The 24,456-nt window shown below is 45.2% G+C and overlaps 2 protein-coding genes across 2 annotated transcripts; both read right to left on the reverse strand.

The window, feature by feature from the left end:
* Window positions 1-2,380: 2,380 nt before the first annotated feature.
* On the reverse strand, window positions 2,381-6,615 carry LOC123129276 (uncharacterized). Its single transcript, XM_044549503.1, has 6 exons — window positions 6,565-6,615; window positions 6,095-6,154; window positions 5,338-5,984; window positions 5,012-5,132; window positions 3,287-3,346; window positions 2,381-3,169 (listed from the first exon to the last, which is right to left on the reverse strand). Exons 1-6 carry the CDS (start codon window positions 6,613-6,615, stop codon window positions 2,381-2,383), a joined length of 1,728 nt encoding a protein of 575 aa, XP_044405438.1.
* A 5,572-nt stretch (window positions 6,616-12,187) lies between these two features.
* Window positions 12,188-13,507, reverse strand: LOC123129941 (uncharacterized). Its single transcript, XM_044549900.1, has one exon. It carries the CDS (start codon window positions 13,505-13,507, stop codon window positions 12,188-12,190), a length of 1,320 nt encoding a protein of 439 aa, XP_044405835.1.
* Window positions 13,508-24,456: the final 10,949 nt, after the last annotated feature.

The raw sequence follows: 24,456 nt of genomic DNA on the forward strand, positions 1-24,456 counted from the left end.
CTGCTTCGCCGCGCTCCTCGGCGTCGAGAAGACGTCGCTCCCGAGTCATCTCTGTACCACCTCCAGGTATACCAGACGCTTCTACTAGTCTCCCTACCCCTTCCTCCATGATCAATTGTTCACCAGGTTGCCCCATGGGAGAACTAAAACCATTACTTTGTTCAATTCTGTGTGCAATAATAGTTTGATTCGTTTTACAAATGGACATTTGTGTTCTAAGAGCATAGCCTACCAACAGGTTCATTTCATCCTTCCTGCTTATTGGGTACCTCTGCTTTTAGAAACAAACCAAACCCATTATGTCTACTAAATTAACTATATATATTTGTTCTCTTCCAAGAAAATGCATAAGAGGAATTGGCTGGTTCTTATATTTGCACAGCTACACTAACATTGTCACAGAGCAAGCACAAAAGTCTAAACTTAATGATTCCATTTAGTTTTTGGTCTTCAGATTGGCAGTAAGTGCTTGGAATTGAGTCCGAGGACAAGTATCGTCACGCAATACAAAGTTTAGTTTTTTAAACAGTACGAATATATGATTCATTTTTTCCTTTTGACAGGTCAAATACATAATTCTACCCAGCTTTATGTAAATAGACAATTGGTGACTTATAGATCTACTATACCTTCATTGCAGGTGTGACTGATTAACAGACAAAATCATGGCCATTGGTCAGGTCAGCTGGTGATTACGACTTTCCTCTTTTGTAACAAGATGATTCTGCATCAATGTGCCAGTGAGACTTTACCATACCCATTCTGTCAGTAGAGCATTCTCTTACGAAATAGTTTTATTTGTTCTGGTTGAGACATACTAAAGGTTGTGTACCTATGAAAAGAAAAGACACCTCCAAGTTTTGTATGTAGTACTTGGTGTATGTCTCAAGTGCAGTTTATAATGCTCTTACTCTTAGTACTTGCTCTCGCATATTTTATGCTCTTAAAACTGATTTAGTGTCAAGTGATTAGTTTTTGTAGTCTCATGAACACACTGAACTTGATGCGGCCTTATAATTCCATGACCATCTTGAAACTCATGATACCTTGCTTCTCATACAAGTGAATGTTTCTTCTTTCTCTTGAACCAGAAAATTCGTTGTCCTGTTGGATACGTGTGCTAAACTATGCTCCCTACTAACTTTTTTTAAGGCGTTTAGCCCGTCATAGTGCTACGGCCCTGCGCCGCCATCCGCCAGGGAGCATCCCAGCACGACGGGCGCATCTACGAGGCGTGCGGGGACGAGGGAGATATGGCACGGCGGCAGCTTGGGGACGATTCCCGACCAAGACAGTGGCGGCTTGGGGACAACGGGGGCAGTGGAGCCGGTCGAAATCAGGCGCCGAGGCGGCGAGGTAGTGGGGGGTGAGGAGTTGCGAGAGAGGCCATGAATTTTGCTCCGAACCGAAGCTGTGGAGTAAAAATAGGGGTGGGATAGGGGCCGGAGGATAATTTATCCTCCGCTAACAGTTATTGGGGATCGGCTAGGTGCGTGTTAGAGGAAAAACGAATTTCTCCTTCTCTGACGGCGGATAGGGGGTCGGTTAGAAATGCCCTTAGTCGGGGAAAAAGAACTCACTGATTACTTTTTTCAAGCAAATCTGAATCTACTGCTCAATTGCCTTCTGCAAGCGCCAGCATACCATTCAGCAGCGTGAGGCAGCTTCCTTGTAAGGTTATCAACAAATACCTTCACCCTCACCATTATTCAGCTATTACCTTAAGAAACTTGACAACACTGAATCAGCATCTAAGCAGGCGCTCCAGGCTGCAATGGTGCATTGCCCGCCGATGAGCTCGACCGCCATCCCGGGACAGCACTTGCACATTTCTGGAAAGTGTACCCTACCAGCCGACCTATTTGGTTTGGCTCGGCCATTTGTTTTTGCGAAATATGAAATCTATTAATTATAAAAGTTCAATAGAAGTGTAAAGCACAATGAATGAGGCATATACCATTAAACAGGGCTAGCACATGCAACTTAACACATAAAGCAAACCCATGGCCACAAAAATTCTGCCAGCTGGACCTCCCAGTTACACAGACACACGAAATGATCAACCTCACTATAATCTCTTCGGTTTCTTCCTCACAGTAACGACCGGACATCACCCGTGACCCGTCCAAACCCTCGTTTGCCCACATCCACAGCCGCCCTGCTCATATCCAAACCCTCAACTCCAAATGCAACATATATGAACACAGTACCAAATTGTAACACATAGACGATATAGCATAGCATAGCGTCGGACATACACAAAAGATAGATAGTTCGAGCAATCTGCAACAAATATACGACTAAAAGCATACTAGCTAAGTTCACCACTTGCTTGACAGGTCCTGGTTCGAGCGATCTATGACAAACAGATCGCACAAAACTACCGTAGATACCATGGCCGGGTGACATGGGTTTGACTGCCATCGTCGGGCACACCAGAGTTGGATTGCTGAGCAGGCTGCATGGGGTGCCCGTAAATCAGGGGTCGTGCACGCACAGGCATGGCAGTATGCTGGTGCTGAGTGTATGCCAGTGGGCTTTGTGAATTCCGTGCCATGTGATACTGACGCATGGAATGGTGCTGCAGCTGCTGATGATACTGTTGATAAGGGTGGTGTGGTTGTTGAACAATCCGCTCCTGCTGGAGATTACCTTCAGAATATGGCTTGTCATACTTGCGAATAATTTCTTCTATCGGGTCAGAAGTGTGCACTGGATGCTGATGGCTCCTGTAGGACTGTGTCCTTGTCACATCGGCAGCTGAGTTTGAGACGCTAACCAAATTGTATTCAGCAGATAGACCATCCTGGTGCCTAACAACACCAGAACCAACGCCCGGAGGAATGTCAGCGGCTAGAACTTCGTGATGAGAAGCATTGGAAGAGCGAGATGATGGCTTGGAAATCATGGGTGAACTGCTGGAAATCGTAGCCTGCCTCTTGGAGCAATCTTGCCTGCTGGGTACCCTAGATGAGACATGGGGCCTTTGCCACACGACGACTCCGATGATAGATGTTCTAGACATGGTTAAACTATGCAAGTGCTCCTTTGGCAGGTGATCAGCAAGTATCTGACCTGCCTTCCCTTGAGGAGGACATAGGTACAACGTGATCCCTTGAGCTGGCTTCACTAGGCCTACTGTCTCATTGGCGGTATACGAGTCAATAGTCTGCATAAGAATAATAGATGGTTAGCAAATCAGGAGCTCGACCGGTTGCCGTGCTAAGCTTTGACTCAAGGGCAAATACTAGAGAACAGTGTTTTTAGGATAGTAGGGAGGAGGAACCTTTAAGAGATGATGTCGACCACTCTCAAGAGAGCCCTCCTTCCAACGTAACTCAGTTACCTGTAAAACAAGTGACAGATACTTAATGTAAGAAAACAATATTTTCTGGACCAAAAATCAAGAAAGCCAGAAAGGCACGACATAGGCACAGATTATTCAAAATATTCAACATCTGATTTCAGTACAATGTGCACCTAGCAACCTACTAAAAGTCTAGATAGTAGTTTTACTCCCTCCGATCCATCTTAAATGTCGCTGATTTAGTAGTACTACTTTATACTAAATCAGTGACACTTAATATGGATCGGAGGGAGTATTCAAATTCACACAAAAATTTGGATGTCCATACAAGCATAATGATTCCAGTTCCATAATGCAGTACATATGGCAACACAATTCATAAACCACAACTGGGCCACCAGTCAGCTGATCCCTTCCTAACCATCCCTATCTTCTCCATGCAATGGCAGACTAGGATCATAACCTGGAAATGCAGCGATAAACTCCAGCAAGTGGCAGCACAAGGAAGGTATCTTGGCAGCTTGAATGCCAAGAGGCAGGACCTCATAACGAGAGAGAGGCGATGAGACAAGGCTGAAGCATAGCGATGGCAAGGCTTGGAAGAATGATTAGGAGGGCGAGCAACAAGGTATAGGCGACAACTGTATTGCAGCAAGGGGGTTGAACGATGAAGGAATTACATGTAGGAAGGTGGTACCAGCTTCAAGGGTTTCGGGCATGGGGCCTTCACTACACAACGAGATGGGTATTATATAAAAGTACAACAGGGAAATACCCAAGTTTGCTTATCATTGTGCTATAAGCGAGTTAATATTTACAGAAAATTAGATACCTGCATTATCGTGTTATTGTTCCGTAATAAAGCAATGTGAATTATCTGTCCTTGTCTCCCTAAGCCCTAAGCCATCTCTCTAATAGAGTCTCTCCTCATCCGTTACAAGGCATGCCGCCCAGCCATCCTATACACGACATTTGCCTGGTCATATTCCCGAGGGGTATTGCTGAGAGGATTACCAGGTCAGCTCGACTGGGTGAAGATGAGAGAATATTGATATGGGAGATGACTTGTGGAGACCACAGGAGATAATTGTTATCACTTCATTATGAATTTATGATACAAAGCTTAGCTTGTATAACTGGCTATGATAAAGTAATTTGGAAAAAAGCAAGCTTATGACTCAGAGTCTAAGGTAGTAAAGTCTAATCTATACATAAAAAGAACAAACTCTATCTCTAAGAAATGGCATAGTCTGTCTATAAGAAATTGACCACATGATAATAACTAAAGTCGTTGGGCATTTGTCGCTGTCCACGAACCTAACAAAAACGATACAGTTTCAAGAAGTGGTGACAAAATAAGGAGGGTCTGTTTTGCCGTGGCATTTCAGCTATTCAGTAAATTGCCAGTAGCACGGGCTTACATCAGGTGGAATCTCTGGGATTTTAGTATTTTTTTGATTTAGTGCTTATGTAGCTATGATTTAATCACAACAAAGCAATCTTAAGAGCACATGTTTCCACTGGGTTCTTATGATCAATTATTATCCTGTCAAAGTGATAGACATAATTGTCTGCAAGGAAACAAGTGCAAGGATGTGTATATGTCAGTAATAGAAAGCATATAGTCAAGTTGCCAATTTTAATAAGCAACGGATGCACTAAACTAGAATAGTATATATAAAACCACACAGAAATAATAGTTACCATTATAGTACGGCTCCTGGATTTGGGAAGCTCTATAATAAATTCTTTAAGAGCACTAAGCCTCACTCGTCCCTCGATCCTAAGAAAGCGGTGCCACTGACGTGTAGATGGTTTTTCACCGCTGCAAAAGAGAAACAACGTAACAATGAATTAAGAATGCTGCCAAAACTTTGTGTGATGGTCTATGTATGTAATGAACTGGTGTGTTGTTTTTTAAAAATAAATATAGAAATTACAAATGGAAGTACGTCTTGTAGTTAATCGTGGATCTCTCTAACAAAAGTTAATTGCATACAATTTTTATAAGTAAGGTTAATGAAACAAACCTTTTAAAGATAAGAACAATATTTGTGCGCGAAGACTCATGCTGAATCGTTGCCTCCCATATACTGTAATGCGTCAATGCAGCATCAGGAGTTATACTACACTGCATAGCAGATTCAGGAGTCAAGCCATTAACAGTACGTGATTCTTCAGCATCCACCATTTGAGGGGAGGATTTGGCTAACACATCTCCCTTTGGTTCTTCAACTGGATCCAGAACTGAAGCTGATTTGTTTATGGGTGATTCTAACTTGGATTCACAATAACCTCGTGGAGATGGCACATCCTCAGAATGAATTTGGAGTTCTGATACAGCAGCCATGTTCATAGTTTTGGGGAAATTTGCTGAGTTCACTTTGTCTACTTTGTTACTATTACGATCATCTTGCAGAAGGGCACCAATGGGCTGACCTGTAGAATGTGGTTCTGGATTAATATTCTGCGCCATAGATGAGGCATGGGACGTTCGCCACACGACGACTCCAATGATAGATGTTCCAAGCACGGTTAAACTACCCAAGTGTTCCTTTGGCAGGTGGTCAGCAAGTATCTGAGCTGCCTTCCCTTGAGAAGGACATAGGTACAATGTGATCCCTTGAGCTGGCTTCACTAGCCCTACTGTCTCATCGGCGACATACGAGTCAATAATCTGCAGAAGAATAATAGATGGTTAGCAAATCAGGAGCTCGACCGGTTGCCGTGCTAAGCTTTGACTCAAGGGTAGTAGAGAACAGTGATTTTAGGATAGTAGGGAGGAACCTTTAAGAGATGATGTCGACCACTCTCAGGAGAGCCCTCCTTCCAACGTAACTCGGTTACCTATAAAACAAGTGACAGATAATCAATGTAAGAAAAATATATTTTCAGGACTAAAACTCAAGAAAGCTAGAAAGGCGAGAAATTGCACAGATGATTCAAAATATTCAACATCTGAATTCAGTACAATGTGCACATGGCAATCTACTAGAAGTCCAGATAGTACTCCCTCCGTCCCATAATATAAGAGCATTTTTGACACTAATATAAGAGCATTTTTGACACTACATATTATGTAGTGTAAAAATGCTCTTATATTATGGGACGGAGGGAGTAGTTTATTTATTACTTCCTCCGACCCATATTAAATGTCGCTGATTTAGTACATTTTTATACTAAATCAGTGACACTTAATATGGATTAGAGGAAATATTCAAATTCACAAAAAAAACTGGATGTCAATACATGCATACAGATTCCAGTTCCACAAGGCAGTACACATGGCAACATATTTCACACGCCATAACTGGGCCACCAGTCAGCTGATCCCTTCCTAACCATCCCTATGTTCTCCACGCACGAAGCAGTTGTCCTTGTTTCTCAAGCCCGGCCCAGTCCTCTCCCTCCCGCGTCATCCCCACGGGCCGACCCGCGCGGGGGGGGGGGGGGGGGGATCCCTAGGGTGCCGCAGGCCGGCCAGAACCCCCTCCCTCCGTCTTCCTCCCTCGCCGTCGCACATTCGCACCGTCGAGCATAGCCAGTTTAGTGCTGGTAGTGGCGAGGTTCCTTCGCGAGTGCTCGGTTGTCAGCAGGGCGGGGCTTTGTGCTTGGCCGATGCCGCAACGCTGATGGGTGCGCAACTACGTGGCTTCGTTGTTCGTGGCAGTGCCGCTAGCTTGTGGTGGTGCGTGGAGAGCTTCGCTAGGCGTGGTGCATCCGGGCGGCGGCGAACCTCCTCTCTTGATCTGGCGTTCTGGGGTGCCGGTGGTGAAGGAAATATGCCCTAGAGGCAATAATAAAATTATTATTTATTTCCTTATATCATGATAAATGTTTATTATTCATGCTAGAATTGTATTAACCGAAAACATAATACATGTGTGAATACATAGACAAACAGAGTGTCACTAGTATGCCTCTACTTGACTAGCCCGTTGATCAAAGATGGTTATGTTTCCTAACCATAGACATGAGTTGTTATTTGGTTAACGGGATCACATCATTAGGAGAATGATGTGATTGACTTGACCCATTCCATTAGTTTAGCACTTGATCATTTAGTTTGTTGCTATTGCTTTCTTCATAACTTATATATGTTCCTATGACTATGAGATTATGCAACTCCCGTTTACCGGAGGAACACTTTGTGTGCTACCAAACGTCACAACGTAACTGGGTGATTATAAAGGTGCTCTACAGGTGTCTCCGAAGGTATTTGTTGGGTTGGCGTATTTCGAGATTAGGATTTGTCACTCCGATTGTCGGAGAGGTATCTCTGGGCCCTCTCGGTAATGCACATCACTCAAGCCTTGCAAGCATTGCAACTAATAAGTTAGTTGCGGGATGATGTATTACGGAACGAGTAAAGAGACTTGCCGGTAACGAGATTGAACTAGGTATTGAGATACCGGTCATCGAATCTCGGGCAAGTAACATACCGATGACAAAGGGAACAACGTATATTGTTATACGGTCTGACCGATAAAGATCTTCGTAGAATATGTAGGAGCCAATATGAGCATCCAGGTTCCGCTATGGGTTATTGACCGGAGACGTGTCTCGGTCATGTCTACATAGTTCTCGAACCCGTAGGGTCCGCACGCTTAAAGTTCGGTGACGATCGTAATTAGGGTTTTTGTGTTTTGATGTACCGAAGGTTGTTTGGTGTCCCGGATGTGATCACGGACATGACGAGGAGTCTTGAAATGGTCGAGACATAAAGATTGATATATTGAAAGCCTATATTTGGATATCGGAAACGTTCCAGGTGAAATCGGGATTTTACCGGAGTACCGGGGGGTTACCGGAAACCCCCCGGGGGTTATTGGGCCTACATGGGCCCTAAGGGAGAAGAGGAGAGTCGGCCAGGGCACGCCACGCGCCCCTCCCCCCTAGTCCGAATAGGACAAGGAAGGGGGGGGGGCGCCCCCCTTTCCTCTTTCTCCCTTCCCCCTTCCTTTTCCAACAAGGCAAGAGGGGGGAGTCCTACTCCCGGTGGGAGTAGGACTCCTCCAGGCGCACCCCTTGGGCCGGCCCCACCTCCCCCTCTCCCTCCTTTATATACGGGGGCAAGGGGGCACCCATGACACACAAGTTGATCTTCGTGATCGTTCCTTAGCCGTATTCGGTGCCCCCTTCCACCATATTCCACCTTGGTCATATCGTAGCGGTTCTTAGGCGAAGCCCTGCGCCGCTAGAACATCATCACCGTCATCACGCCGTCGTGCTGACGAAACTCTCCCTCAACACTTTGCTGGATCGGAGCTCGAGGGACGTCACCGAGTTGAACGTGTGCAGAACTTGAAGGTGTCGTACGTTCGGTACTTGGATCGGTCGAATCGGGAAGACGTACGACTACTTCCTCTACGTTGTGTCAACGCTTCCGTTGCCGGTCTACGAGGGTACGTAGACAACACTCTCCTCTCTCGGTGCTATGCATCACCATGATCTTGTGTGTGCGTAGGAATTTTTTTGAAATTACTACGTTCCCCAACAGGTGGTAGCAAGCCTACTCGTCCCCGACCAGATCTGTCGTCGGGGCGCCGATAGGTGGCGCGGGGCGGAGGGTGGGGCTCGTCTGGCACCTAATGGGGGGAGGCTTGCGACGGTGGTGCCCTGCGTGACCCCATGGCTTGGGCTGGAAGTGGCGTGGTCAAGTGTCCATGGGGCAACTGGCGCGACTGTTGAAAGCGGTGGATTTCGGCGGGCCTTCCCGCCGGTGTGGAGGCGGGGTAGTGGGAGGTGGGCGGTGGTCGTGGCTTGGACTGGTGGTGGCGGATCTTGGCATGGGGAGGCGAGGCTGGCGTTGGCGTGACTGCTCAGCGGAAGCAGTTGCTAGTCGCCATGAGCGCCCCCCTCTTGATGGGGCGGCTCTCACCTCGTCCAGTTTCATTTGTTGTCAGTGGGCCGGTGACACAGACTGGCCACCGGGTATGGCATTTAACATGGTCCTCATGGCCGAGGTTGGGTGCTCCCTGAATGAGGTCCTGCACAGTGTCGCCTTAGAGTCGGGCTTCTCGGCTTTGGGTTGCCACCGGTTAAGCCGAGGTGGGTGCTTGCGGCTTGGTTGGGGAGTCATCCTTTTGTTGTAGCATCGGTGTCGATCCATGGATGTGGTGGACAGGACAACGGTGTGCCGACTGTCAGACCGGTGTCTTAGGTTGCTTGGCGTCGTCTGATCTATTCTCAACGATGGTCATCGACAGTCACTAGGCTATGTCACCCTCGGTTCACCAGGATTGGAGTGACCTACGATGGTGGTGCTGACCCTGGCTCAGTGACTGATGCCGGACTTTACCTGTCACAGTTTGGGCATTGTGAAGCGGGCAGTTGGCGCTGTCTCATGGCTTGGAGGCCGAGGCAGCCGCCCGGGAAGGTGGTCGCATGATGAGCTCTCCAGCGGGCTCCATGGCTGCGGTGACGGCTACATCTCTTGGCCGTGTGGGCGATGAGCGAGTTAGCGGTGGGTGGCCTGAAGCAGCACGTTGAAGTTGTTCCTTCAACACTTGTGTTGTACACATTGTAGCAGCAAAGTGGAGTTGCTCCTCCACAACCTTTGTGCTGGGTATCTCCAACACTTTTAATGTTGCGGACTTGACTCTCTACCATCCAAAAGAAGCGCTCTATGAAGATAACTCGGGGGCGAGTTCCAAACAACCAGGGGGAGAATGATGAGGAACACTAGATGAGAAGAAAGAAAAACACATGCCAGATCTGTTTGGCTACCTCTAGATGCTTCCACTTCTAGCGTAGTATTTCTTTTGTTTTCTTTACCCTATGCGATGTTTCTAGAGTTCTCTAGTTATAAGTAGTTGTGAGATGAGTCCTAAACAATGTTTTCTAGAGTGTTCCAGCTATAAGTAGAAGTGCATGAAGGCTTCCCAAAGCCCTATAAATATAGGTCCTCACCTCTACTTTGTAAACCAGACTATGTACCCACTACCTATAATAGAACTTGTTGTTCTTATCTAAGGTCTTGGAGTAGATCTTGTGCTCTAGGAGTTCTGGATTGAACACTTGCTGCCATATCGGCCTACACTTGCCTCTACAGTGATATCTAGCGCAACACGTTGAAGTTGTTCCTTCAACACTTGTGTTGTACACATTGTAGCAACAAAGTGGAGTTGCTCCTCCACAACCTTTGTGCTGCTTCATGGCCCGGGTGGGCTCCAGTTGCTGAGGGCATAGTATGGCGTTGTTATCATTTCTTCCTTTGTGATCTTTCAGTTTTGAAGTCGCGTGCATTCTGCGTGATCCGGTTATCCTAGGATCGGCTTTGTAAGAAGGATGCCCCTTAACTTGTATCATTCAGCCGTGTACTTTGTTCGGTTGTGGCTTTATATATAAAGCGGGACGAAAGTCTGTTTGGAGAGATCTTCTCCATGCAATGGCAGACTAGGATCATAACCTGGCAATGCAGCGACTAACTCCAGCAGGTGGCAGCACGAGGAAGGTCTCTTGGCAGCTTGAATGCCAAGAGGCAGGACCTCATAATGAGAGAGAGAGCCGATAAGACGAGGCTCAAGCATAGCGGTGGCAAGGCTTGGAAGAATGATGAGGGCGAGCAACAAGGTCTAGGCGACAACTGTATTGCAGCAATGGGGTTGAACGATGAAGGAATTACATGTAGGATGGTGGTACCAGCTTCAATGGTTTAGGGTTTTAGGGGATGGGGCCCTAGCCACACGGCGAGATGGGTACTATATAAAAGTACGACAGGGAAATATCCAAGTTTGCCTATCATTTTGCTATCAGCAAGTTAATATTTACAGCAAATTAGATACCTGCATTATAGAGTGTTATTGCTTCTGTAATCAAGCAATGTGAGTTATCTGCATTTCTCCCCCTAAGCCCTAAGTTGTCTCTCTAATACAGTCTCTCCTCAACCCATACAAGGCATGCCGCCCAGCCATCCAATGCGCCGCATTTGCCCGGTCATATTCCTGAGGGGTATTGCTGAGAGGATTACCAAGACAACTTGACTGGGTGGAGATGAGAGACCACAATAGATAATTGTTATCACTTCATTATGATTTTATGATACAAAGCATAGCTTGTATAACTGGCTATGATAAAGTAATTTTAAAAAAAGCAACCATACGACTCAGAGTCCAAGGTGGTAGAGTCTAAGACATGACGTAGTCTATCTATAATAAATTGATCACATGATAATAACTAAAGTTGGGCATTTGTCGCTGTCCATGATACTAACAAAAACGATACAGTTTCAAGATGTGGTGATAAAATAAGGAGGGTCTGTTTTGCCGTGGCATTTCAGATATTTGGTAAATTGTAAGTAGCACGGGCTTACATCAGATGGAATCTCTGGGATTTATTATTTTTCAACTTAGTGCTTATGTAGCTATGATTTAACCACAACAAAGCAAACTTAGGAGCACATGCTTCCACTGGGTTCTTACGATCAATTATCTTCCTGTCAAAGTGATAGACATAATTGTTTGCAAGGAAACAAGTGCAAGGATGTGTATATGTCAGTAATAGAAAGAATATAGTCAAGTTGCCAATTTTAATAAGCAATGGATGCACTAAACTAGAATAGTAAATATGAAACCACACATGGAAATAATAGTTACCATTATAGTATGGTTCCTCGATTTACGAAGCTCTATAAGAAATTCTTTCAGAGCACTGAGCCTCACTGGTTCCTCAATCTCAAGAAAGCGGTGCCACTCACGTGTACATGGTTTTTCACCACTGCAAAACGGAAACAACATAACAATGAATTAAGAATGCTGCCAAAACTTTATGTGATGCTCTACGTACTTAATGAACTGGTGTGTTGTTTGTTAAAAATGCATATAGAAATTACAAAGGAAGTACATCTTGTAGTTAATTGTGTATCTCTCTTACCAAAATTTAATTGCGTACAATTACTATAAGCAAGGTTAATGAAACAAACTTTTTGAAGAGAGCAACAATATTTGTGCGCGAAGACTCTTGTCGAAGCGTTGCCTCCCATATACTGTCATGCGTCAATGCAACATCAGGAGTTATCTCACACTGCATACCAAATTCAGCAGTCAAGCCATTAACAACACGTGATTCTTCAGCATCCACCATTTGTGGGCAGGATTTGGCTAACACATCTCCCTTTGGTTCATCAACTGGATCCCGAACTGAAGCTGGTTTGTTTATGGGTGATTCTAACTTGGATTGACAGTAACCTTGTGGAGATGACACACCGTCAGAATGAAATTGGAATTCTGATTCAGCAGCCGTGTCCATAGTTTTGGGGAAATTTGCTGAGTTGACTTTCTCAGCTTTGTTAGTATTACGATCATCTTGCAGCGGGGCACCAATGGGCCGATGTTTAGAATGTGGTTCTGAAGCAACGATCCGCAGGAAATCAGAGAATGAGACGATCTCTGGCCCATTCAAGACATCATACCTTGGTTGCAGCACAAGATCATTCATCTCACCCGCTAGATATTCTAAATCACTTGATGTGTTGCTGTTCCACGTCCCAACAACTTCATCATCTTGCACAGTACTGCCTTCCAATTCCTTGACGATCTCCCTGCATTGTGCACTTGCTGTTTTATCATCCTCAGATTTGGTTTGAGCTGCAATAATGGGTTCTGATGGAACAACACAAGGAAGTGAATCACCCCGAGGCCGAGCTGATACCCGAAAAACATCGTCGTCAGTTTCTTCCTCCTCAACTAGAAATTCTCCCATGTGTGGTTTCCTCACCAAGCCTCTATCATCAACTTGTATCTTAAGCCGAAACATTTTTACAAGCTCCCCAATAGTCATTGCGCACAACCATTTAGGTGATATTTGTTCGGACAAAACCATTTCCCTCAGCACGGGATTGTGTTCACCTTCCAGATTAAACACGAGCGACACGCCTTTCTCCTTGTACTTCCTGCTGACCCCTCCGAACAATTTGAACAGCTCCTCTTCAATGTTAGATGCTAGGCTTCGGGCCTTACGGATCCTGTACTCGCCAGCTGAACCCGAATTTCCAGAGGATTGCTGCCCAGAATCCATGATGCTCAAGGCAGCGGCCAGAGCCTCCCTGAGTTTGGATCTCAGGGACTCGAGCATCTGCGGATTGGCCTTGGGCGGCGGCGACGGCTGCGACGGCCGCCCTGGCTGCTGGCTCGTCATGGGCACGGAGCTTCTCCGCGGCCGCGAAGGCAATGGCGGCCGCCCCTGCTTCGTGAGCTCCATCGCGCTGCTACAGGTGAGACGAGAGACCAATCCATGGCGGAAGGGAGTTAACTGGCTAGGGTTCTGCTACCACGCCATATACCAAACCAACTGCTAGGCGTGTGCCGGAGAGCTCACCTCGGTGCGGACAGGGTGGAGGCGGCGTAGAGCCCGGCGCGGAGGCCGGAGGGCGGCGATGGCGGAGCGGAGTCCCGTGCTAGGGTTCGCTCTCCTGTATTTTTCGAGGATTTGAAGACGAGCAGACGGCGGCGTGGGCAAAACTGACGCTTGGGTTTCCTTTTTAATACTAGTATTTTCCCTCAACCCGATCTTTACTCCTTGGACGCAGCTCGCGCCTGGGGCCAAAGCTTCAATTTTAGCCCCTTAGCGATATCATGTTTCAGGGGTGCTTGGATACAAAGGATTTATTTTAGTCTAACTAAAAATAGTCTTTTTAAAAGGCTAAAGTTTCAAGCACCCCTGATTAAAAAGGAGTTAAAACTAGTCTTGAGACTAAATTTTTTTAGTTAGGGGTACCCCTACTAAAATGTGAATTAGTCCTCTCTCTCCTCATTAACTCCTCGCCTTTAACACATGCGAGTTCTGGATTAAAGGGTTTGGAGGATAATAAATGTTCATTAACTTGATTTTAGTCTTTAGTATTTGGATCCAAACATGGGTGAGGCTAGCAAGTTTTAGTCCCACTACTTTTAGTCATGAGAATAAAACGTTTAGTCCCACTACTTTTAGTCATGAGAATAAAACGTATCCAAGCACCCTCTTAGTCTCATGACTTTAGTGAGACTAAAACTTGCTATCCTTACCTATATTTGGATCCAAATACTAAAAAGACTAAAATCAAGTTAATGAGCATTTATTATCCTCCAAACCCTACAATCCAGAACTCGCCTGTGTTAAAGGAGAAGAGTTAAATGAGGAGAGAGAGGACTAATTCACATTTTAGTAGGGGTACCCCTGACTAAATAAATTTAGTCTCAAGACTAGTTTAAGCCCTCTTTAGTCAGAGGTGCTTGGAACTTTAGCCTCTTAAAGAGATTATTTTTAGTCAGACTAAAATAAGTCTCTTGGATCCAAGCACCCTCTCAGACTACCCACGATGGGAGTAAGACTCGTCATAGTGGGGAGTAACTTAGACTAGTAACATGCATGTGTTACTAGTCTATGTTACTACCTTTATAGTGCAAGACTAGCCACAATGGATAGTAACATAGACTAGTAACATGTTCATGTTACTAGTCTATGTTACTACCTTTATAGTGGGGAGTAACATATGTGTGTAACATGGAGCACTTCATTTATTAGGCTATAGACACATCTTGCCTTGATATGTGTGATGTTACTTATACTACTAGTAACTAGCTATGTTACCACTTTCATCTCTTTTTTCATTTATTGCATGCCACATCATCTATTTAACCTAGATACACTGGTAGAAAAAGGGCCTGTTGTCCCGGTTCGTAAGGGCCTTTAGTCCTGGTTCCTGAACCGGGACTAAAGTGTCGGTACTAATGCCCTATCCCTTTAGTCCCGGTTCAATCCAGAACCGGGACTGATGGGCCTCCACGTGGCCTGTGCGCGGAGCCCAGGCAGGAGACCCTTTGGTCCCGGTTGGTGGCACCAACCGGGACCAATAGGCATCCACGCGTCAGCATTTCTGTGGCTGGGGTTTTTGTTTTTTTTAAAAGGGGGGGGGGGTTTGGGGGTTTTGGGGGGTTAATTTAGGTGTTTCATATATTGTGTTAGCTAGCTATGATTAATAGAGAGAAGTGTCCTCTCTTATGTCCGTGCTTGATTGACGCTACGTACTATACATACGTATAGAGAGGACTAGACACGCTAGCTAGCTAGTAAGCAAACGAAGGAAACAGAAGATCGTCATGAACATATATGCATACAGAGAGAAGTGATATCGACCACCTCTCCTTCTCCGAGAGATTGGTCGAACAACAAGTTCTCGTATATCTATCCGACACTACCGGCTACATAGATACAATAATTATCTCTTACAAATATAATCATACGGACTCATGGTCCACATAGTATTCTCCGTCTTCAGCGATCACGTGGTCAAGAAAGAATGCCGCCAATTCCTCTTGAATTGCTCGCATGCGAGCTGGTGCTAGGAGTTCATCCCGCTTCCGAAACATCTAATTTGAAGAAGGGGGTCAATACATATATATATGAATGAATGAAACTCAATACAAATGATGGTAATACAATAAAATTGTGAATGTTGTTATTTACGTACTTCATATTGTTCGTCAGAGTACCCGCCCCGCTCACAGGTCGTGTGGCGGATGGACTCGCAGACGTAGTATCCACAGAAATCATTCCCTTATTCCTGCCACAACCACTTTACAAGAAGTAGAGGTCAATCAAACTGATAAGCAAGAATGCTAAATGGTATTGATGAAACTAGCGCTTGAATCACTAGGAGATGCGCGGAACATGCTACTATAGTACTTACTTTCGGGTGTCTAAATTCCAGCTCCTTCGGCAGTCCCGGAACTTTTCTGGTGAATTTTTCTAAACCCTGCCGGACAAAGAAAACAATTACTTGATATCAGGAAATGAACAAAGTTGCTAATATGGTGGATAATGATCGATTTAACTTACTTCTTGAGGATTTCAGTCATGTCCACATACTCCTGGGGATCTTTTCGTTTAGAGTCCAAGACGGTTACTACTCCTTGCTCAAGCCTAATCTCTAGGAGAATATAATGAAAACTGCACACGCATGCATAACTCATCAATTACATTACTATAACCTGGACTAATATATAAGGAAAACCGAATATGCACAAGACAGTAACACTCACTTGAAGTTGTAAGGAAAGAGTATTATATCTTTGTTTTCATTGTTTTTAATGATCGTAGCAAGTTGGCCTCGGTATCTCCGGGACGATGTTCAACCTCAGTTGCATCTATGAGATATGTGTTAACGAACCCAATATCACCGATTTGTCTTTTCTTCAATTCGGCGATCTTCATTCTGCATAATATAGTGAGGATAATTATAAATACATGCAATGAAAGAGATGAGCTATATAGAGAGACTTAATGACAGAAGTAGTAGTACTTACAGACAGTAGCAGGTGATCGTTGTTTTATTGAGGGCCAATTGATTGAAAAACTGATAGAACTCCTCAAATGGAATAGGCAACAGTTCAATTCGAATGAGGTCATGCTCCGGTTTAACTCTCGCATACAAAGTACTCCTTCCCCAGACTCTCTGCAGATTTTCAAGTACCAATCATGTAATCTTCGCATCATCGTTGTTAAAGATTTTTCATCTTTGACGAGAGGCTTCCCGTACTCGTATCTGTGTATCTGCACCTCCATGGGATCATAATGTACATCGTTGGGCAGGTAATCGTCAACATTGCCATAACCGGGCACCATCCTCGGATCGACGATGTCGCTAGGCACCTTGAGGGGGGGGGGCACGATTGCTTCGCTTGTTTGCCAAGCTGGGCAATTTGTTTCCCAGCCGCTCGTCGTTCTTTCAGCCTTTGATCACTGACTGTACTTCCCGACCGCTCCGCTTCGGCCCATGTCTTTGCAATAATGCGCTCATAGTTTCCTTTCGGCGGAGACTTGGGTGATTTTGCCAGGGCAGCCAGAGTGCGCTTCACTTTCACCGAATCTACCTTCTCCTCCGGAGGTGGATGTCTCTTTGCTCTCAACCCTTGAAACCAGTCATCCACTTCGGTTCGCGCGATCTTCGCGTTCTCCTCCGAGGTCCTCTCGTATGGTAACTTCTGTGGACTCTTCAAAGAAGGACCGAATCTGTATGTCCTCCCGCCTCTGGTTGTATTGCTAGACGCCGGCCGAGAAGACGAAGCGGTTGTCTTCTTTACTTGCTTACGAGGCGGAGGAGAAGGACTACGACGCGCCGGAGCAGATACTGGAGCGGCGGCGGGTCTCTTCCGCCCTTGCTGACAAGGCAGAGAAGGAGGAGGCTGGCTGCTCGGGCGCGCCGGCGCAGGCGGAGTGCCGCCACGCGCCGGAGGAGGAGGCGGTGGAGGAGGCGGAGTGCCCTGACTCGCCGGAGGAGGAGGAGGAGGAGGAGGCGGAGGCGTCCAGTTCAGAAGGTTGATGAGCTCCTTCCGCCATAGGCATGGAGTCTTCAAAGCAAACCCCAGCCGAGTCTCCCCTTCACCGGTAAGGTGGTCAAGCTGGAGGTCCTCAAATCCCTCCGTTATTTCATCCACCATCACCCTAGCATATCCTTCTGGAATCGGCTGACAGTGAAAAGTTGCTCCGGGTTCAGTAGGATAAACAGAGCCAACAGCTGCCTTGACCTTCAAATTCATCCATTGCGTCATAAGGTGGCAATTTTGAGACTCCGTGATAGCATCCACGGGATAGCTGGCAGGAGCCATCAAGGCATGCTCCGGCTGAAGCAGCTCGGTGGAAGCCACGCTGCTTCTGCGCTGAGATGGCGGGGTAGCTTCGGGGGAAGCTTCGGCAGTACGTTTGCTGCGATTTGCTTCTCGTTCCTCTATCGCGTCTACCCTTGCTTGCAGCGCCTGCATTTGGGTCTGCTGCACTTTTTTCCTCCTCTCATGAGATTTGTAACCGCCTGCGTCCGGAAACCCAACCTTCCATGGAATGGAGCTTGGCGTGCCTCGTGTCCGTCCAGGGTGCTCAGGATTCCCGAGGGCCATTGTAAGCTTGTCGTTCTCTCTGTCTAGAAAGAACTTCCCTTGCTGCACTGCTTCGATATACTGCTTAAGCTTCCTGACTGGTATGTCCATTTGACCGTTCGTCCAAATGCACTTCCCTGTTACAAGGTCCAAGGTTCCGCCAGCCCTGAAGAACCAAGTCCGGCAACGGTCTGGCCAACTAATTGTCTCTGGTTCGATCCCTTTATCAACCAGATCATTCTCAGTCTTGGCCCACTTAGGCCGGGCTACGAGGTAGCCACCTGACCCCGTGCGATGGTGAAGCATCTTCTTCGCAGCATTTTGCTTGTTTGTCGCCGACATCTTCTTACTCTTTTCCGATGTCTTGTGGGCCACAAATGCGGGCCAGTGATCTCTGATCTTCTCATATCTGCCCTTGAATTCTGGTGTCTCATTATTTTCGACAAACTTATTCAGCTCTTTCTTCCACCTCCTGAATAGTTCTGCCATCCTCTTAAGAGCAAAAGACTTGATTAATTGCTCTTTAACTGGGTTCTCTGGATTATCCTCTGGCGCTAGGGTGAAATTTGACTTCAGCTCAGTCCAAAGATCATTTTTCTGCATATCATTGACATAAGACACCTCAGGGTCTTCTGTAGCCGGCTTAAACCATTGCTGGATGCTTATCGGGATCTCGTCCCTAACCAGAACCCCGCACTGAGCAACAAATGCGCTCTTTGTCTGGAGGGGTTCAATCGGTTGGCCGTCGGGCGCGATTGCTATGATCTCAAGCTTTTCATCCGAGCTCAACTTTTTCTTCGGGCCTCGTCTCTTTACCGAAGTTGTGCTCGATCCGGAGGGCTAGAAAAAAGAACAAAGACTTAATTAATATGTGTACATACCAAAATAATGAATGCATCAATCAGCTAGTTAGCACGGGCTTAACTAATATATATACCTGGCCGGACTCGGTTCGGTCACCGGAGCCGTCATCACGGTCTCCTTCTTGCACCGGCATTAGGTCACCGGAGCCGTCCTCATGTTCTTCTTCTTGCACCGGCATTAGGTCACCGTAGCCAGCTTCTTCACCCTCTCCTTCCAGACCATCGGTGTCGTTGAGAAACAACGAGACGGCATCACTTCCTTGTGCGATTATGTCCCTCAACAATGCTTCTTTTGCTTCGTCTCGGGTGGTGTCCATAGTTTCTACAAATATTTACAACATGGCAATTATTATTCAAACATGACAGATGGATATATTAGTGCCAAACGTAGAACTAGCTACCTAATCATAGTAAGGAATCATATATATTAATTAGTGGCCTCGACCCCCCCCCCCACGTGTTGAAGCTATCGGGACGGGGTATATATCGATAACGACGACACTACATCTATATGTCCCTCGACGACCCTCGTTCCCGATAAAAAAAGAGGAAGAAGAAGAAAAAAAGAGGAGAAGAAAGAATAGAGGAGAAGAACTCCTCTATTCTTTCTTCTCCTCTCTTTTTTCTTCTTCCTCTTCTTTTTTTATCCTCTTCTTCCTCTCATGTTCGAGAGGATCGCCGAGGGGTCGGAAGGTTGCCTAGTGTCAAAGGATTCAACAAAACCATGTCTTCATCATTAGGCGAAAGTAACAGGTGCATGATGGTACGAAGCTCTCCAAAGTTATTTTGGAACGGAGTCCTAGATAGGATAATTCGCTTTTTGGTACAAAGTTCAGCAAGAACCTTCCAAATATCGTGATTTGGAAGGCCTTTGCTGAAATTCATACAAAAAGGCAAATTATCCTATCCGGCACACCATTCCAAAATAACTTTGGAGGACTTCGTCATGCCCTGGTTACTTCCGGCTAATGATGAAGCCATGGATTTCTTTAATCCTTTGACACTAGGAAACCTCTCTCGACCCCTCGGCGATCCTCGACCCCTCGAACCCTCGACGACCCTGGAACCCTCGACCCCTAGACGACCCTGAAATAAAAAGAGGAGAAGAAGAAAGGAATATCTAGAGGAGAAGATCAAAGAAAAAAAAAGAAGAAAAAAAAGAGGAGAAGAAGAAAGGAATAGAGGAGAAGAAGAGAAAATAGAATATATTCTATTTTCTCTTATTCTCCTCTATTCCTTTCTTCTTCTCCTCTTCTTTTTTTCTTTTTCTTATTTATTTTCCCCTTCTTCCTCTCCTCTTCTTCTCCTTTCTTCCTCTTCTTATTTTCCTTTTTCCTCTCCTTCTTTTTCTTCTTCTTCCTTCTTTCTAGCTAGATATATAAAATTTTTCTAAAAATGTAACTTTTGCATATATACATGGAAAAAATTGTTATCGGGGAGGGAATATATTCTATTTTCTCTTCTTCTCCTCTATTCCTTTCTTCTTCTCCTCTTTTTTTTCTTTTCTTATTTATTTTTCCCCTTCTTCCTCTCCTCTTCTTCTCCTTTCTTCCTCTTCTTATTTTCCTTTTTCCTCTCCTTCTTTTTCTTCTTCTTCCTTCTTTCTAGCTAGATATATAAAACTTTTCTAAAAATGTAACTTTTGCATATATACATGGAAAAAATTGTTATCGGGGAGGGAGTATATCGACCCCCCCCCTCGACCCTCTTTTACTTCTTCTTCCTTCTTCCTTGTTCCTCTTTTCTTCTCCAACACAAAACACATCTCATCTCATCTCATTTCATCCAAAAATAATTCTTTGCATATGAACATACATACATTTACTTTTTTTCTTAAATGTTACATATGAACATTTTCTTAAATGAGCATATGAACTTTTTTTAAATATTAATGAGCATATGAACATACATATCAACAAAAAATAGACCTTTTTCTTGGTAACAAAAAAAATGCAAAAACGAGCATTATATATACAGCATATACAGAGCATTATACAGTGAACATACATACATACATACATACATACATACATACATACATACATACATACATACAGTGAGCATATACATGAGCATTATACGGCGACGACGACGATGGTTAGCGGTGGCGCGGCTTACGGATGACGTGCGGGGACGGCAATGCGAAGGAAAAGGGGAGGAGGCAGGGGCTCACAGCGCGGGGAGGGGTCGAGGTCGCCGGCCGGAATCGGTGCGGGCGACGATGACGGTGTCGGCGGGGGCGGCGGGCGGCTTCGGGGCAGCCTGGCAGCGACGGGGCAGGGGCGACGACGGGGGCGCGCGGACGGCGTCGGGGCGGCGCGCGGACGGTGTCTGGGCAGCGGGCGGCGTCGGGGCAGTGGATCAGCGTCGATCTGGGCAGCCTGGCGGTGTCGATGAGCTCGGCGTTGTCGGGCGGGCCGGGGGGCAACTGGCGATGAGTTCGTCAAATTTTCCCAAGTGCTACTTATATACCCAGGCCTTTGGTCCCGGTTTGTGGCACAAACCGGGACTAAAGGGGGCATTGGTCTCGGTTGGTGGCACCAACCGGGACCATAGGTCTCTTTTCAGCAGCCGAAAGGGCGGGAAGCAGAGGCCTATGGTCCCGGTTGGTGGCACCAACCGGGACCAATGGCCTTGGTCACGGTTGGTGACACGAACCGTGACCAATGCCCCCTTTAGTCCCGGTTGGTGCCACCAACCGGGACCAATGGCCTTGTGCTGTCCCACGCCCAAAAGTTTAGTCCCACCTCGCTAGTTGAGAGGGCTCGGGAGTGGTTTATAAGCGCTGCTGCGCCCACCCTCCCGAGCTCCTCTCAACTGCAGGCTTTCGGGCCTAATCTGTCACTTCAATGCCTGTGGGCCTACTGGGCCTGCTGCGGGCTTGAATCCTGGCCCATGGTAGGGTTTCTAGTCGTATTCGGGCCGTGGTGGCCCAGTAGGTGGCATTTTTTTGTTGCTTTATTTATTTTCTTTTGTTTTTTGCTTTATTTTTTTAATTCTTTATGCTTTTAGTTTTAGAAAAATTATAAACTTTTTGTTAATGCCATTAGTTTTCAAATTTGAAAATAATTTTTTAGTTTTTTAGTTTTCTTTGTCGCTTTATTTATTTTATTTTATGATTAACTTTACATGAAATAGTTTTTTCCTGTTTTTTTGATTTGTTTTTTGCATTATTTATTTTCTTCTGTTTTTTGCTTTAATTTTTAATTCTGTTTGCTTTTAGGTTAGCAAAATTATAAACTTTCTGTTAGTGCCATTAGTTTTAGAAAAATTATAAACTTTCTGTTAGTGCCATTAGTTTTCAAATTTGAAAACACTTTTTTAGTTTTTTAGTTTTCTTTGTTGCTTTATTTATTTTATTTTGTGATTAACTTTACTATAAAAATAGTTTTTTCCTGTTTTTTTATTTGTTTTTTGCATTATTTATTTTCTTTTGTTTTTTGCTTTAATTTTTAATTATGTTTGCTTTTAGGTTAGCAAAATTATAAACTTTCTGTTAGTGCCATTAGTTTTAGAAAAATTATAAACTTTCTGTTAGTGCCATTAGTTTTCAAATTTGAAAACACTTTTTTAGTTTTTTTTGTTTTCTTTGTTGTTTTATTTATTTTATTTTATGATTAACTTTACTATAAAAATAGTTTTTTGCTGTTTTCTTGATTTGTTTTTTGCATTATTTATTTTCTTTTGTTTTTTGCTTTAATTTTTAATTCGGTTTGCTTTTAGGTTAGCAAAATTATAAACTTTCTGTTAGTGCCATTAGTTTTAAAAAAATTATAAACTTTCTGTTAGTGCCATTAGTTGAAAGTTGGCATGGGCCAGGGACTAATGGTCATGGTATTACGAGGGCCGAACCATAAGACATGAAAGCATTTCAAATGAACTCTGAAAAATTTGAAAGTTGGGATGGTATCATAATTTCACCCACATAGCATGTGCATGTACAAAACGGACAATGGTAGCATGTTCGTGTGTTACAAAGTTGCGGGAGAAAGTCTTCACTTTTTTTTCGCTTGTGTCATTTGCTTATTGCGCCGTAACCATGAATAATCTTCATTGTTTATCAGGATGCTTGGGTCAGCCTTGACATTGAAGGGAGGAATTTCATGAAACTTTTCATAATCTTCAGACATGTCTGTCTTGCCGTCCACTCCCAGGATGTCCCTTTTTCCTGAAAGAACTATGTGGCGCTTTGGCTCATCGTATGATGTATTCGCTTCCTTATCTTTTCTTTTTCTCGGTTTGGTAGACATGTCCTTCACATAGATAACCTGTGCCACATCATTGGCTAGGATGAACGGTTCGTCAGTGTACCCAAGATTTTTCAGATCCACTGTTGTCATTCCGTACTGTGGGTCTATCTGTACCCGCCGCCTAACAGATTGACCCATTTGCACTTAAACAAAGGGACCTTAAAATCAGGTCCGTAGTCAAGTTCCCATATGTCCACTATGTAACCATAATATGTATCCTTTCCGCTCTCGGTTCCTGCATCAAAGCGGACACTACTGTTTTGGTTGGTGCTCTTTTGATCTTGGGCGATCGTGTAAAATGTATTCCCATTTATCTCGTATCCTTTGTAAGTCAATACAGTCAAAGATGGTCCCCTGGACAACAAGTACAACTCATCACAAACAGTGTTGTCACCTCTGAGACGTGTTTCGAACCAACTGCTGAAAGTCCTGATGTGTTCACATGTAATCCAGTCGTCGCACTGCTCCGGGTGTTTGGAGCGCAGACTGTTCTTGTGTTCATCGACATACGAGGTCACCAAGGTAGAGTTCTGTAGAACTGTGTAGTGTGCTTGAGACCAAGAATATTCGTCCCTCCATATTATTGAGTCTCTTCCAAGAGTGCCTTTTCCAGTCAGTCTCCCCTCATAACGCGATTTAGGGAGACCTATCTTGTTAAGGCCAGGAATGAAGTCAACACAAAACCCGATAACATCCTCTGTTTGATGGCCCATGGAGATGCCTCCTTCTGGCCTAGCGCGATTACGGACATATTTCTTTAGGACTCCCATGAACCTCTCAAAGGGGAACATATTGTGTAGAAATACGGGCCCCAGGATGACAATCTCGTCGACTAGATGAACTAGGACGTGCGTCATGATATTGAAGAAGGATGGTGGGAACACCAGCTCGAAACTGACAAGACATTGCGCCACATCACTCCTTAGCCGGAGGAACACTTTGTGTGCTACCAAACGTCACAACGTAACTGGGGACACGGGGCACACCTATGCGTTCGGCGCATGCAACCATCCCCAGGACGCGCTCTAGGCTGACGGTGGTGATCAGCAACATTTGGATGAACTGCTTGGCAATATCACGAGTACCTATCCCGCACTCCTGTAGGAAAGGCCACGTTGGGCTTGACCACCCTCTGTAGGAAGCTGGGGAGTCGGGATAACTTGTATTCTAGCCTCCTCCGTCCAAGT

The sequence above is a fragment of the Triticum aestivum genome, chromosome 6A (genome assembly GCF_018294505.1).
Source record: "Triticum aestivum cultivar Chinese Spring chromosome 6A, IWGSC CS RefSeq v2.1, whole genome shotgun sequence".
Taxonomy (NCBI): domain Eukaryota; kingdom Viridiplantae; phylum Streptophyta; class Magnoliopsida; order Poales; family Poaceae; genus Triticum; species Triticum aestivum.

What these genes read in the sequence shown, in the direction of transcription:
- LOC123129276 (XM_044549503.1), bottom strand. Translation starts at nt 6,615, where the DNA reads ATGGCGTGTGAAATATGTTGCCATGTGTACTGCCTTGTGGAACTGGAA. An exon ending in CCAGGAGCCGTACTATAATG is followed by an intron (nt 3,347 to 5,011) that starts GTAACTATTATT and finishes CTTGTTTTACAG; the next exon opens with GTAACTGAGTTACGTTGGAA. An exon ending in GTCGACATCATCTCTTAAAG is followed by an intron (nt 3,170 to 3,286) that starts GTTCCTCCTCCC and finishes ATTCTTATGCAG; the next exon opens with ACTATTGACTCGTATACCGC.
- LOC123129941 (XM_044549900.1), bottom strand. Translation starts at nt 13,507, where the DNA reads ATGGAGCTCACGAAGCAGGGGCGGCCGCCATTGCCTTCGCGGCCGCGG.